A 15331-nucleotide genomic window follows, 5' to 3' on the forward strand; every position below is an offset into this window, starting at 1 on the left:
TCAGTTCTTGAGAAACATGGGGGACCATCTTTGAGTTTTTGAGTGGTGAGAATCTGATTGTTGGATACTAGTAAAAAGAATAGCTTTAACTTTTGGCTATTATGGTCTTGTATGTGTTTTTTCTACTCTTACATTTTTTATTTCTAATTGTCCTTAGAAGAATGGAGCTGTAGGAAGACAATCTAGATTTGTTTGGACCTACATAAGCCAAAAGACATGGGAGGTGAGATAGGAAACATCAAACAAGTATCAAATAGAGTAAATAGTTTGATTTGTCGGAGATGGGGTTACTCTCGTTGGTTGAGTGGAACTGACTTGATAGTATATAAAAGATCTTCTAAATTGGATTAATTTTTCCTAGGAAGGTTTTGTTCAAATGCATCAAACTTTGAAAAATGCATATATTGTCGTTTGTACATAACCATGGTTTGGTAGTTTTAGTTATTGACAATATTTTCCTTATTGGAGTTGTTCCATTAATTATCATGTAATTCCACCAATTTCTCTATAATTTTGATGTCTCTAATTTGATGACTTATGCATTTACTAGATTAAATGATCATTTGGGTATATGCCTTCTTATTTGCACAGTATTGTGACTTTGATCCTAAAACATCTCTTAATTTATGCCTAGAAGACAAACAAGATAGAGTGGTTTTATATTAGGGTCCTTTTGGACATGTATATTTCTGCCTTTAATTTTGCTTTCATAAGCATCTATGTTATTAATTCCCCATCCCCCTTTCTCTCTTCTCTGTAAATTTTTATTTTTCATTGCAGACCATAAATGGTTGTTGGTTGGTAGCATTCACATCCTGGCTTGGGTTACTGACTTTTTTGGGGTTGATATAAATACACAACAAGCACTATATTTGTTGCTTAAATAATTTCTTTTTATTATGCCACTTATAGTGGAAACCATAAATGCAGTTTATAGGTTGTATGTGTTCTGAAATGGTATCGGATTAGGCAGTTTTGGGCTATTATTACATGTTAAATATTATTATATAAATATGTTGCACATATTAAGGTATCCAAGATTAGAAAGGAGGCATTACAACACTATGGTTTTCCGATCTAATATTTGTTTGCATACTGTTAGCACCTAATATTTGCTCGGTCCCTTCACCCTACCTCTATGTATCCTCCTCTTAGACCCCAAAAATATGGAAACACAACCAGATTAACTTAAGACTTTCCCAAATCCCAAAATACCCTCATTTGACACAATCCACAAGACAAATAGGAACCTTGATATCAACATCAACGTCCGATCAGACAACATCCCCAAACTTGGAAAACTATAACTTAGTTATGCATCAATTTTCATGACTAAACTCCACAAATCCACCATTCATCACACCAACTCCCTTTCTGATGAACCCGATCTATGTGATATTCAAACTCCAACTCCTCAAAATCAAATCCAATACACCCATCCCCACAAGATCACTATGAAGCTATCAACTAGTGAATCCCACCATAAATTTACGATAATCAACTACAAAAACACCAACATTCCATTTTGATGGCCCAGAGCGATACCAATGTCGACCATATCTTTCTCAGATCAGAATTGCCTGCTTGATGTCTCACCTTAATTTGTGCCTACCCACCAAATTGTAAATTAAAATTCCCCTGTTTGACCCATCATCAATCCTAGATCCTATTTCAGCAAATCTCATTAATTAGATTATACCATCCATCATCCCAACTTCATATGACCAATTAGACATTATCAATATGTTTAAAAACCTAGAAAATCCCAGAGCGTCAGATTTCACGACCAAACTCCTTCATTTGACTAATGAAAAATTAAGACTCCATTCTAGGCCCTCTTATTGATTGAAAAACCATAAGCTAAGACCATGATCTGAACTAAACCTACTAATCCACAACTCTAATCAAAGATCCATAGATTCTATCAGATTCAAGATGATAAAAAATGCCTACCTACCAAATTATAGATCAAAATTCCCTCGTTTGACCCTTCATCAAACCAAGATCCTATTTTAGCAAATCTTGTTGATACAAATTTGTCAGCCATAGATCTCAATCATCCTGACCCTATCCGACCAAGCAGACATTATCATTATGTTCAAAGACCCAAAAACCCCCAACACACAAAATTTCATGACCAAATTCATCCTTTTGACCATTGAACTAAAACAATGCCATTTTGACACATTAGATTAAATTTCCATGTCATCTGTCCCAACTTGAAACCTCAAAAGGGTGATGGCTGATGTCAAACCCATTCTTGACCCATTAGAACACCTGAACCAATTAAACAAAGCCTAATAGACCCCAAAAGGCCCAAAAACCCTAAGATATCCCCACTTAAAACCAAGAAAAGACAAAATAACATTTTAAAGTTCATTAAATTTACATTTTCTATCACTGACAGCCCCAAAAAGAGACTGCCATGATAGGCACGCCCCAAACTCCCATTGGACACACGAAGCCCATGAAAACCACCCCCAAATTGAAGAAAATGTTTCACCAAATAGGAAAGCTTGACTAGACATTTGTTTCTTTTAAAAATCGTTAACTATCAGTATGAAAAATCACTGTTGAGTCCCAAGCAGACAAGCACTATAGTTGAATGAGTTTTAAGCTCTTTCTCCTCCTTTTTTTCTCTATAAATAGATGCCCAACTCGAGCTTGAGAAGGGGGGGGTTTCTCAGTTTCTATAATACACCCATTATACTTGAAGTCCAAAGATCCTTGAAGCCAAGCTGAAGTAACAAATTTGTTTCCCCTATTCTCCAGAATTAACACCAGAAACGCTTAGCCTAGCTTAGTAACTCACTCAAGCTTCGTTTGAAGTCTTTTTAGCTGCTGGAAAGTTTGTTTCAAGGTCACACATGAGAGGTAAGTCTCTCATTTCACCGTTTCTTTGCTTTTAATTTAGTTTCGAATTGCTTAAAGTCTTAAAACCATGGGAACTTGCATTTTCAACTTTCTCCAGATTGAGAAAAAGGGGTAGAGAGGCAGGGGTCTTGGGGAAACCAATGCCTAAGACCCTATAACATTACCTCAAATCAATTTTGGGTGAAGTTGGGAATGTTTTCACCAGATTTTAGGAGCTTTGAGTAATCTTGTTAATTTGTGTTTCACTAGAAATTGAACTCGAACAACTCTCGTATTGGGTTGTTATAGTAGCTTATAGAGAGGGGTGCCTAACACCTTCCCTCTCCTAATTCTTAGAATCCAAAATCTCTCATTTTTGTGCATTTTCCATGAAGAACAGAGTCACTATCAAATACATAAATCGACTTTTCAAATCTAAAAATGAGGGTTCATTTCCTCTAAAAAATGGCTAGCAGCTCCATCTTTTTGATACGTCCATGAGCTTCCCAAAGCTCACATCTGGTGACTCCACTAGAGAAAACTAGAACCTTTATCGAGTGTTGTTCAGACTCAGTTTCAGACCTATTTGTTTTGCATTGGTAAGTTTAAAAGTTGATGGAGTGAGATCTCAAATCGCATCTCAAAAAGGCTAGGCGCAACAAACCTTTCCAGCACGACTTGGAATTAGGTTTCTGTGTTGGTTGGCGTAGGAGACATCTTCCTCATACACTGTAATTACACCCAAAACCATTCTTGTGCCCAAATCGCACCTAAAACTTCATGCAGAATCATACCTTTGTCAAAATCACAACTAGAGTTTCACCCAAAACCACATCTTCATCGAAATCAAAACCATGGTCTCACCCAAAACACTTCTTCAAAATCACACCTCAGTTCATCTTTGTTGCAACCTAAAAGTCTAAAATTGCACATTTTCTTAGTTTCATCACAGTTCAAATAGCCAAATTGTACCTTCATAAAGCCTCATTGCAACCCAAAAGTTCAAAATCGCACCTCATTCCAATCCCATCACAGCCCAGAAAATCGCAATCACAATTCCTTTCAATCCCATCACAGCCCATAAAATCAAAATCGCAATTCATTCCAACCTCATCGCAACCCAGAAATCCAAACTGCACCTCCTTAGAGCCTCATCACAACCCAAAAGTCCAAAATCACACCTCCTTAAAACCTCATCGCAACCCTAAAGTCCAAAATTGCACCTTCTCTTAATCCCATCGCAGCCCAAAACTGCAAAATCACACTTGAATTCAGTTCCATTACAGCCCAGAACATCAAAACCATCTCTTTCAGAGCTTCATCACATTCTAGAATCTTCCCATTACAGCTTAGAACCCTCTCATCGCAGCTCAAAACCTTCCCATCGTAACTCAAACCACTCCCATCACAGCTTAGAACCCTTCCATTGCACCTCAAAACTTTCCCATCACAACTCAGAACACTCCTATCGCAACTCATAACCTTCCCATCGCACCTTAGAACATTCCCATCACACTTCATGTTTAACTCATTGCACCTTAGAACTACCCATCGCACCTAAATCACACCCATCTACCTTTCTCAAACCCTACTATCACATAATATCTTCCACCGTAGCACATTGGATGTCTATCGCGACTAGCCTTAAGTATTTTTTCCTTTTTTTATTTTTTTTTTGGGTTTTTTCTTCTCCCCTCCCCTCTATTCCTTTGGTGATCTCTTAAAAATTGTGTTTTTTCCTTCGTTTGTAACTAAATGTGATTAGTTATGTTTTTGGGTAGGAGTAAATTGTATTTGTTTCTTATTCTACTCTTTCCTTTCCTTTGTTTTAGTTAAACAAGCATTAAGAGAACTTAGCTTCTGTTAATCCCCAAGTATGCCACCTAGAAACTTACTTGTAAAGTTGAACATGTGGCTGAATTCTCCCATCACTCTTAGCTTCTTTCCTATTCATTTTTCTTGCATGTTTAAACACTTACAATTCACACACACTCTCATGTAAATAGAATTAAAATCCCATTTTACCTAGTAGAGGAAGGGTAGTAGGTGTGTGCCTCTATACTTTGGTCCTCAAAGGCTCTACCAAAACCTTCAAACTAGCCATCAACCAAAGAAGCCATGTCCTAAGCCACATTTCGTCCCATCTAATAAGACCTCCTTGATCTTTGAGAGGTTAGCAAATTTGCATTTTTTTGCTAACAATGATGGAATCAAGTATAGACACCCCAGAGGTTAAAAAAGGAAAAAGAAAAGTCAGACCTAGAAACACTAAACTAGGGGCAAAAAGGGAAAAAAACAAAAAAAAGAGAATGATACATTCCAATCTAGGGGCAAGTATGTCAAAGCACAATAAGTTCGATTCAACAAGTCATGAAGATTCAATCTCTGCACGGAAGGGGTAACCACCTCTTACTCGAATATTTTTTTAAATGAATTTCCAATTAACATCTAACATTTCTAAGACACATATCTTTAAAACTAATAGTGCTTCTATCATCAAATCTCGCACCCCATAAGGGTAGGCGGGCTTTTTTGAGTGTCATTGCTTTGTTGGAAATAAGCTCTGACCATCCACTTAATCCTTATTTAATTCGAAAAAATGAAAACAACACGAAAAGCTCAATTGCATTCATTTTCCTTTCATCCAAACCATCCAAAAATATTTTCTAAAGCATCCAAAAATCTTTTCCAAATAAAGTTTTCCCGAAAACCCAAAATCATTCAGAAGTCTTTCATCCCAACCATTTAAGAATTTTCATACAAATTTATTTCATTATCCAAAAATTTTTCATCAAATTTTCTTTCATTCAAAATTTTGGCATGCACCAAATCCGAAGTTCTTGGCATTGTCTATCCAAATCCAAAGTTACCTAAAAATCTTTTCTTTCATAATCCTTTTGTGCAAGTTGCTCTCATATAAGTTGTCCAAATCCAAAAGTCATTAATCATCAAACTTTTTTTCATCTAAATAATTCAAAATTTATAAAATCCATTAAAATTTGTTTTCTTCGAGCGGCCTTCTTTTCATGCGATCTGCCTTCAGGCATAATCAAATACCCATCAAAATTCATCAAAAAATTTCATTTGGTGCAATTTGCCTTTGAGCATAATCTTAAATCTATCAAATGATTTTGCTTCATTGACCTTCGCTTCATATGGTCTACCTTCGGGTATAATATAAAAATTCATCAAAATCTCTTATTTCAATGATAGCTAGTGGAGAGATTTGCCTACCTTGTGTTAAAGTTGGAAGACCAACTTGCTGATTGTCTCACTAAAGGCTATCATCATCTAAAGTTTGCCAAGAACCTAGACTAGCCAAGTATGATTGACATATATGTTCATCTTGAGGAGGGTTGTGATTGTTTAGGATAAGGGTAATTTTGCCATTTCATGCTCCTTTGTATTTGGATGCGCATATGAAGGCTTACTTATAATTTCTCAAAAAAATATAAAATTACAAGTTTGAGAGAATGAACAATAACTCTCTTTCTCTTCTCTTCTCTTCTCTTCTCTTCCTCTTGTTTTATTTCTCAACAAAACCCTAGATATTGTAACTTTCATAATTATCACATCAGCAACAAATACAAAAATATATTCTCTAACTTCACTTTTGTTTTGAGAATGAAAACAAAATTATTCTGTTTCCAAAAACAAATCATATTTTTTAAAATTATATTTTCTCTAAAACAAAAAAATCACCCTTTAAACTTTTAAAAACAAATAATACATACACAATCAAGAGCATGTTTTATGTGTGTTTTTCGAGGAACGATTGTTTTCAATCTGCATGGTTTTGATTTGTTTTTGCAACTAACGAGAAGAAAATCAATATCACAAGTGGCCCCTAATGCTTTGTTTGGTTTGAAGGAAAGGTATGGAAAGGAAGGGAACGTTTAGGAAACCTATACAAAGATTGTAAAGGTTTTCCTATTTTTCCCTTCTTTTCCCTACCTTTTCCTTCAAACCAAACATAACCTAAGTGAACATACAAATCGTACATGCATTCTGTTCATTGGCTAGTTTACGCCTTTGGAAAAGGTATATATAGTTGTATTTGCACTCATACAAATTGGTACAATGCAAATACACAGAAAATAGTTCAAAATACAAGATTTTGCACCGGACATTTATATTTGTACTCTTTCCAAAGTGAGCCTTAGGCTGTGTTTGGTTTGAATGAATGAAAAGGGAGGAAACCTTTACAAACCTTGTATAGGTTTCCCTGTCTTTTACTTTCCTTTCCTTACCTTTTCCTTCAAACCGAACATAACCTTAGTGAAAGGTGTGTCGCAGATCCAGGTTGGACCTGCTGGTAATTTCAGGACAGATGGCTCGTCTGCATTGGGTAATCAGCAAGGAGCACAACTTATTGGAACTAGCAGATACAGAGTCTTACATGGTTATACTACAATCTTTTTGTGGCATGTAGGAGAGAGCTTGGAGATTGCTAATAGAATGTTAGAGATAGCTTTCTCATTTGCAGTAAAACTTGTAACATGATTAGTTCTCTTTCAATTTGTACACACTGTCAACGAATCTTTCAGCATCCCAAAGAAACGAACCAAAAGCAACAGCCTCCAGAACCAATCTCTTCAGGCTAGAAAACGTGACAACAACAACTTCATCTTTCTCAAGGGAACTTGTGTTCCCATCCCCAAAGAGTGCCCAACTATGCTTCTCGATCAGATTCACTCCTTCCCGCGACTTCAGTCTCGCACACCTCTGCAACGTCTCAGGGTCAAACTTCATGACATAACTTTTTAGATTCTCATGTCTATCTACATGCCTCCCTAACCTTTGATACAGAGAGGTGGATATTGGTCCAGCCGAGCGGCCGAAGAGAACATGATCCTCTGATCTATGGAGTTGCAACTCTGTAACTGGAATTCGTATTCCACGGCCGATTGGAAGGTCTAGGTGCGTAAGAGAGAGGCTCAACTCCAGTCGGTGTCTTAAATAGGCTGACTTAAGGAAGTAACCATACAAGATGGAGGCAGCGTAGACCCGGCCAAGCTGGAGCTTGTGAATCTGAGTCGTCGTCCAATTATCTGTCATATTAAATCTTCCTCTCCACCCAATAACGGTGCGAACGTGTTCCCTTACCATCTCCAAGAGTTCATCACTGTGAATGGCCTCGAACTCCTTGTCTTTGGATGGCCATACCGCTAGTTTGCCATTTCTAACGCATCTAGAGAGCCTTGGGACCATGGGCACTTCAACCTTAGAGAATTTGTGAACAACTAACATGTACATGACATCTTCAATAGCTATTTGACACACACACTCTTTCAGTTCTGCAATTCTCCTGACATTCAGTAAAATCATAAGGTCAGTCTCCTGATATGACTTGGGTAGCTTTGTTTTGAACTTGGAGAGATCAAGGAATATAGTTTCAACACGAAAATCTGAGAACATTAATATATTACGTAACCAACTTCAGTAGTTTGTCTCATTAAATACTTGATTAAAGATCCATGAACAGCAGTCACATAGACACTGAGGCAAAAAAACGTTGGTCTCTAATGCAGGGGAACCAACCATTAATGAAGACATAAGTTAAGCAACAAGAATATTTCTAAATTCCAACTGAAAGAATGTGGGCTTAACTGGTAGGGATTGAGATTGAAAACCCAATTTTCTAGTGTGACTGGAAAGCTTTATCAGAAAAATATAATTCATTCTAATCTTTTTTACTGGATGAAAAGTGTAGAGGATATGCTTTTGAACGTTAATATCCTGAAGCATCATGGCATAAGTTGAAGGAGCAACTTTGCTCACTGCCCATTAATTGGACATTTCAATTGGAATCTCAATGTAGAATTAGACGCTTCACATTCCATCACAAGTCATTGTATTCCCTCCTGTACTATGATTGTAATATGTTGGAACTTTCATTCACATGCACCATGAGAATATCTCTACATTTACAAATGATTCCCATGAACATCTTTCATAATGAATTTCAATAAATCAATGTTAAAGTTGGAAAGTGAAATAGTTGTAATGTCATAAACAATAGATACAAATACAGGTGCATGATCGTCTCAAATATGCACCATGTTAGCTCCAGAAGAAGCATGGTGTATTTCTTGGAGCAAATCAGCATGGTAGAAAAAGGTCTAACCTGGAAATAAAAGAAGTGGATAGCACAGGAATGGTGCAGGAAGTTTTAAGTGGTTCTGTGGCAGCTCGTTAACTTCGGAAGCACCTGAGACCATCAAGTGCAATACTGTAACATCTGAAAAGAGACATAGGTATGGGTACAGACTTTCAGTGGCTCCAGAAGCTAAGTGTTGGTGAGTAATGAGGCAGTGAAATACTGTAACATCAAAGATAAAATTTCTAATTCATACATGATTCTCTTGGTGCCAATCCTGTCAAGCTGAACCAAGAGGATGGGGAGGGAGATTCTTCAGACCCAACAACAAGGCTGTACAAGTAGAACTCCGGAACTATAGGCTAAGTGTGCTAGCATGCAAAGGTCACCTGAAACCATGTAGCTAACCCATTTGTCCGTAATTCCACATCAATACATCCTTCAGGATCTCTAATTGAGCTCTTTCCATATTATCATTTTCTTCTGCTCTCTCCTTTTACCCCTTCTCCTCTGAATAAGCTCTTCATCAAACGTAAAGGCCTAACTTCTTTCACGTATCAAAACAATATCTGAAACCAAGAGAATGGAGAGAGTCTCCTCAGACCGAACAAGAAGGTTATACGTACAAGTAGAACTCTAGAACTATTGGTTAAGTGTGCTAGCATGTGAAGGTCACCTGAAATCATTCAGCTAAGATGTTCATCCCTAACTCCAGATTAATACATCCTTCAGGATCTCTAACTGGGCTCCTTCCATATTATGATTTTCTTCTGCCCTCTCCTTTTATCCCTTCTATGGATAAGCTCTTCACCAAACTAAAGGCCTAACTTCTTTCACATATCAAAAGAATATCTAGACAGTTAGAATCCTCTCTAAGTCAGTCAATAGAAACATTCTTTTGACAGACCCTCTTCAACAATCAGTTATCTCCAATTTTACAGACTTTTAATCTCAATCTTCTTGATTAATTACACCCTAGTGAAATTTTACCTTAATAAGTACAACTTCAGTTTAAAAAAGGAAAATATCCGATATTTATCTTGTTCCAGGTCCACTGTACCTCTGCCCATATTATCCTTTCAAATGTTCACACATGAGCTTCTTCCATACAGCATTCCACACTTAGAAATAATATAAATGTGCATTACATATCAAAGAAATAAAAAAAGCATCATAAGGAGCTTAGTAGGAAGTGGGAAATATTATTGGGACAACGATATAAATGGTTGATTACACCAGTTCATGTGCTTGTTTCGCAGAAATTTGCTGATGAAGAATGTCTTGTATTAAGAAGGATGAGAAATCAACAGCAGCAAGAGGGAGATTCTTTGGGAGTTGAATTGAGTGAACCAGAGACAGAACCCCTTTGCACAAGATAGCTAATTTGAACCACTTTAGAAAGGTATTGGGGGGCATTGGGCGAAGCCTCTTTACTGGGGGGTCCAAAAATCTATATTGAACGATATAAATACTAGCTTTCTACTGGGGCTGTAAAAAATTGATTGACAAATAGTAGAGTTTCAAGAGAACCTCTGTGGAATTCATTGTTTTAAAAGGCTTAAGCCTCATAACTTTGATATGAGGCTTAGGACTTTATTAGAATGAGGTGTAGGCCTTTAGCCTAAGGGAATGAGGCGTAGAAAGGCTTAAGCCTTAAGAACCAATGGCAATGAGTTATTTAATACTGAAAAAAATAGATTATTTTATGTTCTTTTAAGTTTAAAACAATTGAATGGGGCATTTTGGTAACTATGGGCCAAATAAAAGAGTAAAATACAACAAGAAACAAAAAGAATGGGAATATTTTTTTTTATCATTCTACACTTCCGGGTGACTAGAAATCTTGCATTCTAGGTTCATTGCTTTTTCTCTATTTTCTCATTAAGAAAATGCTATCTACCCTATTTTCGTCTCTCATTTCTCTTCCTCATGGATTTCTTTTCTTTTTGTTAGCCTTTTTTGGCATAGATTAAATCTGTTGAGTTGTTTCTTTTCTTCTAAACAGTTGGGAAACAAAAAACCTACTATCAATTATATGGATGATTTATCAGATGATCCTGTTAGTGAAAAGGATTTTGATATTGGGAAGTTTTGATAATCTAAAGCATTATGATTGGTTATTCAAACAATTTGAGAATTTTGGATTTTGAAACTTGAATATAAAAGGTTTATGTTGTTAGTTGATTAGTTATTATTTTGTTGAATGCTAAAATCCTAGAACTTCTTGCTTATAGACATCTATTTTATGGTTGCCTGTACCTTTTATCATTCTATTTTGGTTTATCATATGTTCTTCTACTCATTTAAACTTTCATTGATGTTTTTTTCTCCTGGCCATTAATCCTCAACAACACATAACCTTTTAAAACCCTGTCGTGTATGCAGGCTCAATACACAAAACCACGTAAAAATCTGCGTTTTTTTCTTCTTTTCTACATTTTTTTCTTTGCTACTCTCCATACTCCTTACAATACTTGCTAAAATGTCCACCAGTCCAAGACTCGGCTCTTCACATATATACATAGAAAAAAGAAATAAAATTGCTCATATTTTTAAGATCAGGATTATTGAAAAAGGAAAACTTTCTTTCAATCAGCATGCCAAAAAAACTAGTAAAGCTAAACTTTTAATTCACAGTTAAAACCACCCAGTACAAACATATCTAAACAAAATTCAATTAACACAGTAAAACTGAAACTCCATGGTCAATAGAACTCGGTATTTGAAGCCAAAGCCACATAGAACCGTAATAGGAAAAGGTATAAGTTTACAAGACTGACCTGTGAAGGCACGATTCGGAAGAACCTACACTGAGGTTCATGCGTGCAACAGCTCCATCCCTATCAGATGCCAATTCGTCTAGCTGCTCTTTCACCGCAACATTGAAGTGATGTCTCTGGTTCTGCAATATATCACTTAGAAATTTCCCAGCAGATGAAGTAAGCTCAAGAGGCGTATCTACACTCCTAAACTCACAATAACTAGATTCTGCACTTGCAGCTGCAACCACCACCGTTCTAACTCTCCTGTTTCCACGATTTAGTCCGAAATGCAGAGCACCACAGAACTTAGCGCCTCTCTATAAACAATAAACAAGAAAAAAAAATCAAATTCACCTCTTTCCTTCAGAAAATTCCAATTAGCCATCAACACTCTAAAAACAACCTGCTATTAATGAAGGAAATTAAAAAAAAAAAATCATTTTCCTTTAAAACTGTTACTAAATCATTATTTATAAAAAAAAAAAGAATCAACAGGCAATTAAATCCTGACCTGTGAAGGGAAGCTGAAATTGCGAAAAGAAAGAGAAGATCTAAATCCGATCTTGGAGAAAAACTTAAAATCCCCTCCAGACTTCACCACAACGGGCAAAGCTTCAGCAATGGGGATTCTTTTGTAGGAGAGACGATAGTCCATAAACAAGCCGTGGGTTCACCAGAGAAGAGAATACAGAAATCTGCAGAGAGAGAATCAGAAAACGAGCGAACGAGAGAGAAAGAGAATTCCTGTTTCGTGGAAGAAAATCCCCAAAAAGGCCTAGTACTTCAATCAAGTTAAAAGAAAATCTCCATTGATGAAAGAAAGAGAAAGAGAGATTAGATCAGAATCGCAAAGTGATTTATAGAGAGATGAGGGATTAGAGATCAGAGATGATAACGGAAACCAAGGGTTTTGGGATATACACGCACATGCCACCTCAGACACAACACATTTAACTACTGGTTTCTTGTTTGCAGTTGCAGCGGGCTGTTTCATCAGCACCAAGTAAACAGCATTAGGAGAAACCGAACCTTTGACCCGACCCGACAGCCTAGGTTCCCAACTGCGTATGGGACAGTCACGGAGCATCACATAATAAACGAGTTGTGATATCCTGCCAACAAATACGTTTTCGAGTTTCTCGACGAATGATCTGACACCGCACAGCACATCTCTCGTAGGTGGTTGGTCCCATTTTTAAGATAGTTCTCAATCTCAAGATCAAATGTGCGAGTTCAGATCTGCGCCCCACAGTCCACAGCACTTCTTCGCCGTGTATTACGATTCTCTATGCAAGGCGGAAATGTACTGTGGAACGTTGTAGGCGCCCCCTTGTGAGGCGCAGACGTTAAATCGAGATGTGCGGTGTTAGGAGTGATGCTGGAACGGACTGTTGGCAGGATATTCCGGATTCACTGGAAATGAGATCTGATCGACTCACACGCGACCCACACTCATATCCCAGCGTTGATCGGAAACATTACTTTAGAGTCTTTTGGCATGATCTGACACCGCACATCTCAGTAGATGATATGCCCGGTGTCCTATCACTTGGAGGGATGTTGGAATTTATAGTGTTGGCAGCATATACCGGATTCATTGAAAATGAGTAAAGATCGACTCACAATATAAGACCAACATTCACATCTCATCTCAGCGTGCATTGAGAACATCTCGACGCACGATTGGAATATGACGTGGTTAGCGTGTGGGGCGAGCTTTCAAGTGTGGGGCTAGGGCTGCCGTCATTTGACTCTGTTATGCTCATTTCGGCCATGAAAAGACAAATGGACCACCTACAGATTCTAGAGAGGAGAATCCCAACCAGGTGACAAAACACAGAAAATTGGGCGCCACCGGTTTCAATCAACCAACTGGGCGCCACGCACTGCGACGATCCTAGGAAAATGACTGACGATCCCAGTACAGTAGAACTGGGATGAATTATGATCGTGGATTGATGCCAAATTTATGCCTAGGGTACGGTCTATAGGGGTTATTAATAGATTACGGGGGGTTATAATTTCAGATTTACACAATGGGTTGCATTATAATTTTATGATAAAGGAATAATTAGTGGCCAAAACCCCATCTACATGCCATGCAAACACTGTCCTTTCAAACATTTAAACAAAATGATCATGTGTTAATTTCTAATTAATGGTAGTTGAAGAATAGAGCCCATTAGATATGTGTCAAATTCTGATTAGTGGTAGTTCAAGAAAATAGCACATGCAGAGTGGAATCCACCATATTAAGAGTTGTGAAAAGTGGGAAACTCTTACTTCCAATCTTAAAAAAAAAAAATTATTCTATTAATTATTGTTAACTACTAAACTAATTAATTAATTTCAGTTATTGATTATTAATAATAATTAATGTTAACTACTTCTAATTAATTAACTAGAGCTATTAATTACTAATAATAATTAATGCTAATTACTAATTAATTACTGTTAACTATTTCTAATTAATTCCAGCTATTAATTACTAATAATAATTACTCACTGATAATAATTAATTAGTAAAAATAATTACTTATAATAATTATTACTATTACTTAATTGCTGATAATAATTAATTAGTGATAATATTGTTCATTAATAATAAGGAAAATAATTTCTTATAATAATTACTGCTAATACTTAAATTACTAATAATTTATTGCTCACTATATTGCTCATTATTAATTCGAAATGATAATTAATAAATATTTTTATAATGGTAATTAATAATTCGGAAATAATCATTTTATATTTATATTAACTAATTAATTATTTTGAAAATAAATATTTAATGTTAATTATTTATATTATAATTATTATCAGAAATTATAATTCATACATTTATATGAAGACATGGAATATACTTATTATTATTACCGATTCCATAATTATTAATATATTATTACTCTATATTACTCAATAAAGACATGGAATGCAAAAAAATATTCAAATTACCACTAAATGAATTAACTAAAAATCCATGAGTATTCTAATTGACTTGAATTTAACACATCAACATGCCCAAAATTATAATTTCAACATACATTTCCTATTTTTATCTCCCAAATTCCATAATTCAAACATACCATTAGTTTATGTGTAGGTTTCCCTACCTTTTTCATAAAGCTAAATTCTAGCCAATCTACATGCACTGTGGGGAGCTTAGACTTAAAATCCATAACCATGATTGACCAAAAGAAGTGTTGTCACTTAACTTGGAGGTGACTTCCATACTTAAGATGGTCCCATTATTCTCCTTTATTTCATGTTTCCTCTATTGGATGGGTTTTCGAGTCCTGATTATATTATGGGTTGATTGTAGCCATACATGATGATGATTTGGTTGTAGTTATATATTTTTCATCTCTTGCTTTAGATGATGGATGCATCTGCAAATGTTGTTTGGCATGGATCTTTTTTCTTAGTAGCTCTTTGAATGATTTTCTTCCTTCTTTGCCTCTTTGAATGGATATCATTCAAATGCTTTTTATCCCTTCATATGTCCCTAAATATTAAGTAGTATTGGTGATATTGTTCTAAACATTCATATAATTTTACTATTTTATAAACAAATTAATGATTTCAACTTTTTGATACTTTTTTTGGGGTGGGT

General features: G+C 36.0%; 1 protein-coding gene across 1 annotated transcript; it reads right to left on the reverse strand.

Annotated features, from left to right (window-relative positions):
- Positions 1-7197: 7197 nt before the first annotated feature.
- On the reverse strand, positions 7198-12699 carry LOC148874588 (UV-B-induced protein At3g17800, chloroplastic-like). The gene is made up of 3 exons (XM_088982557.1): positions 12227-12699; positions 11734-12032; positions 7198-8161 (listed from the first exon to the last, which is right to left on the reverse strand). Exons 1-3 carry the CDS (start codon positions 12368-12370, stop codon positions 7357-7359), a joined length of 1248 nt encoding a protein of 415 aa, XP_088838683.1. The 5' UTR covers positions 12371-12699; the 3' UTR covers positions 7198-7356.
- Between the last annotated feature and the right edge of the window lie 2632 nt (positions 12700-15331).

Source organism: Nelumbo lutea, chromosome 1 (assembly GCF_056320005.1).
Source record: "Nelumbo lutea isolate HS-2025 chromosome 1, American lotus-T2T, whole genome shotgun sequence".
In the NCBI taxonomy this organism is placed as follows: domain Eukaryota; kingdom Viridiplantae; phylum Streptophyta; class Magnoliopsida; order Proteales; family Nelumbonaceae; genus Nelumbo; species Nelumbo lutea.

Coding starts and splice junctions, on each gene's coding strand:
- LOC148874588 (XM_088982557.1), bottom strand. CDS start 12,370: ATGGACTATCGTCTCTCCTACAAAAGAATCCCCATTGCTGAAGCTTTG. Junction 12,033..12,226: donor ATTTCAGCTTCCCTTCACAG/GTCAGGATTTAA, acceptor TATTGTTTATAG/AGAGGCGCTAAGTTCTGTGG. Junction 8,162..11,733: donor TCCGAATCGTGCCTTCACAG/GTCAGTCTTGTA, acceptor ACTGAATGTCAG/GAGAATTGCAGAACTGAAAG.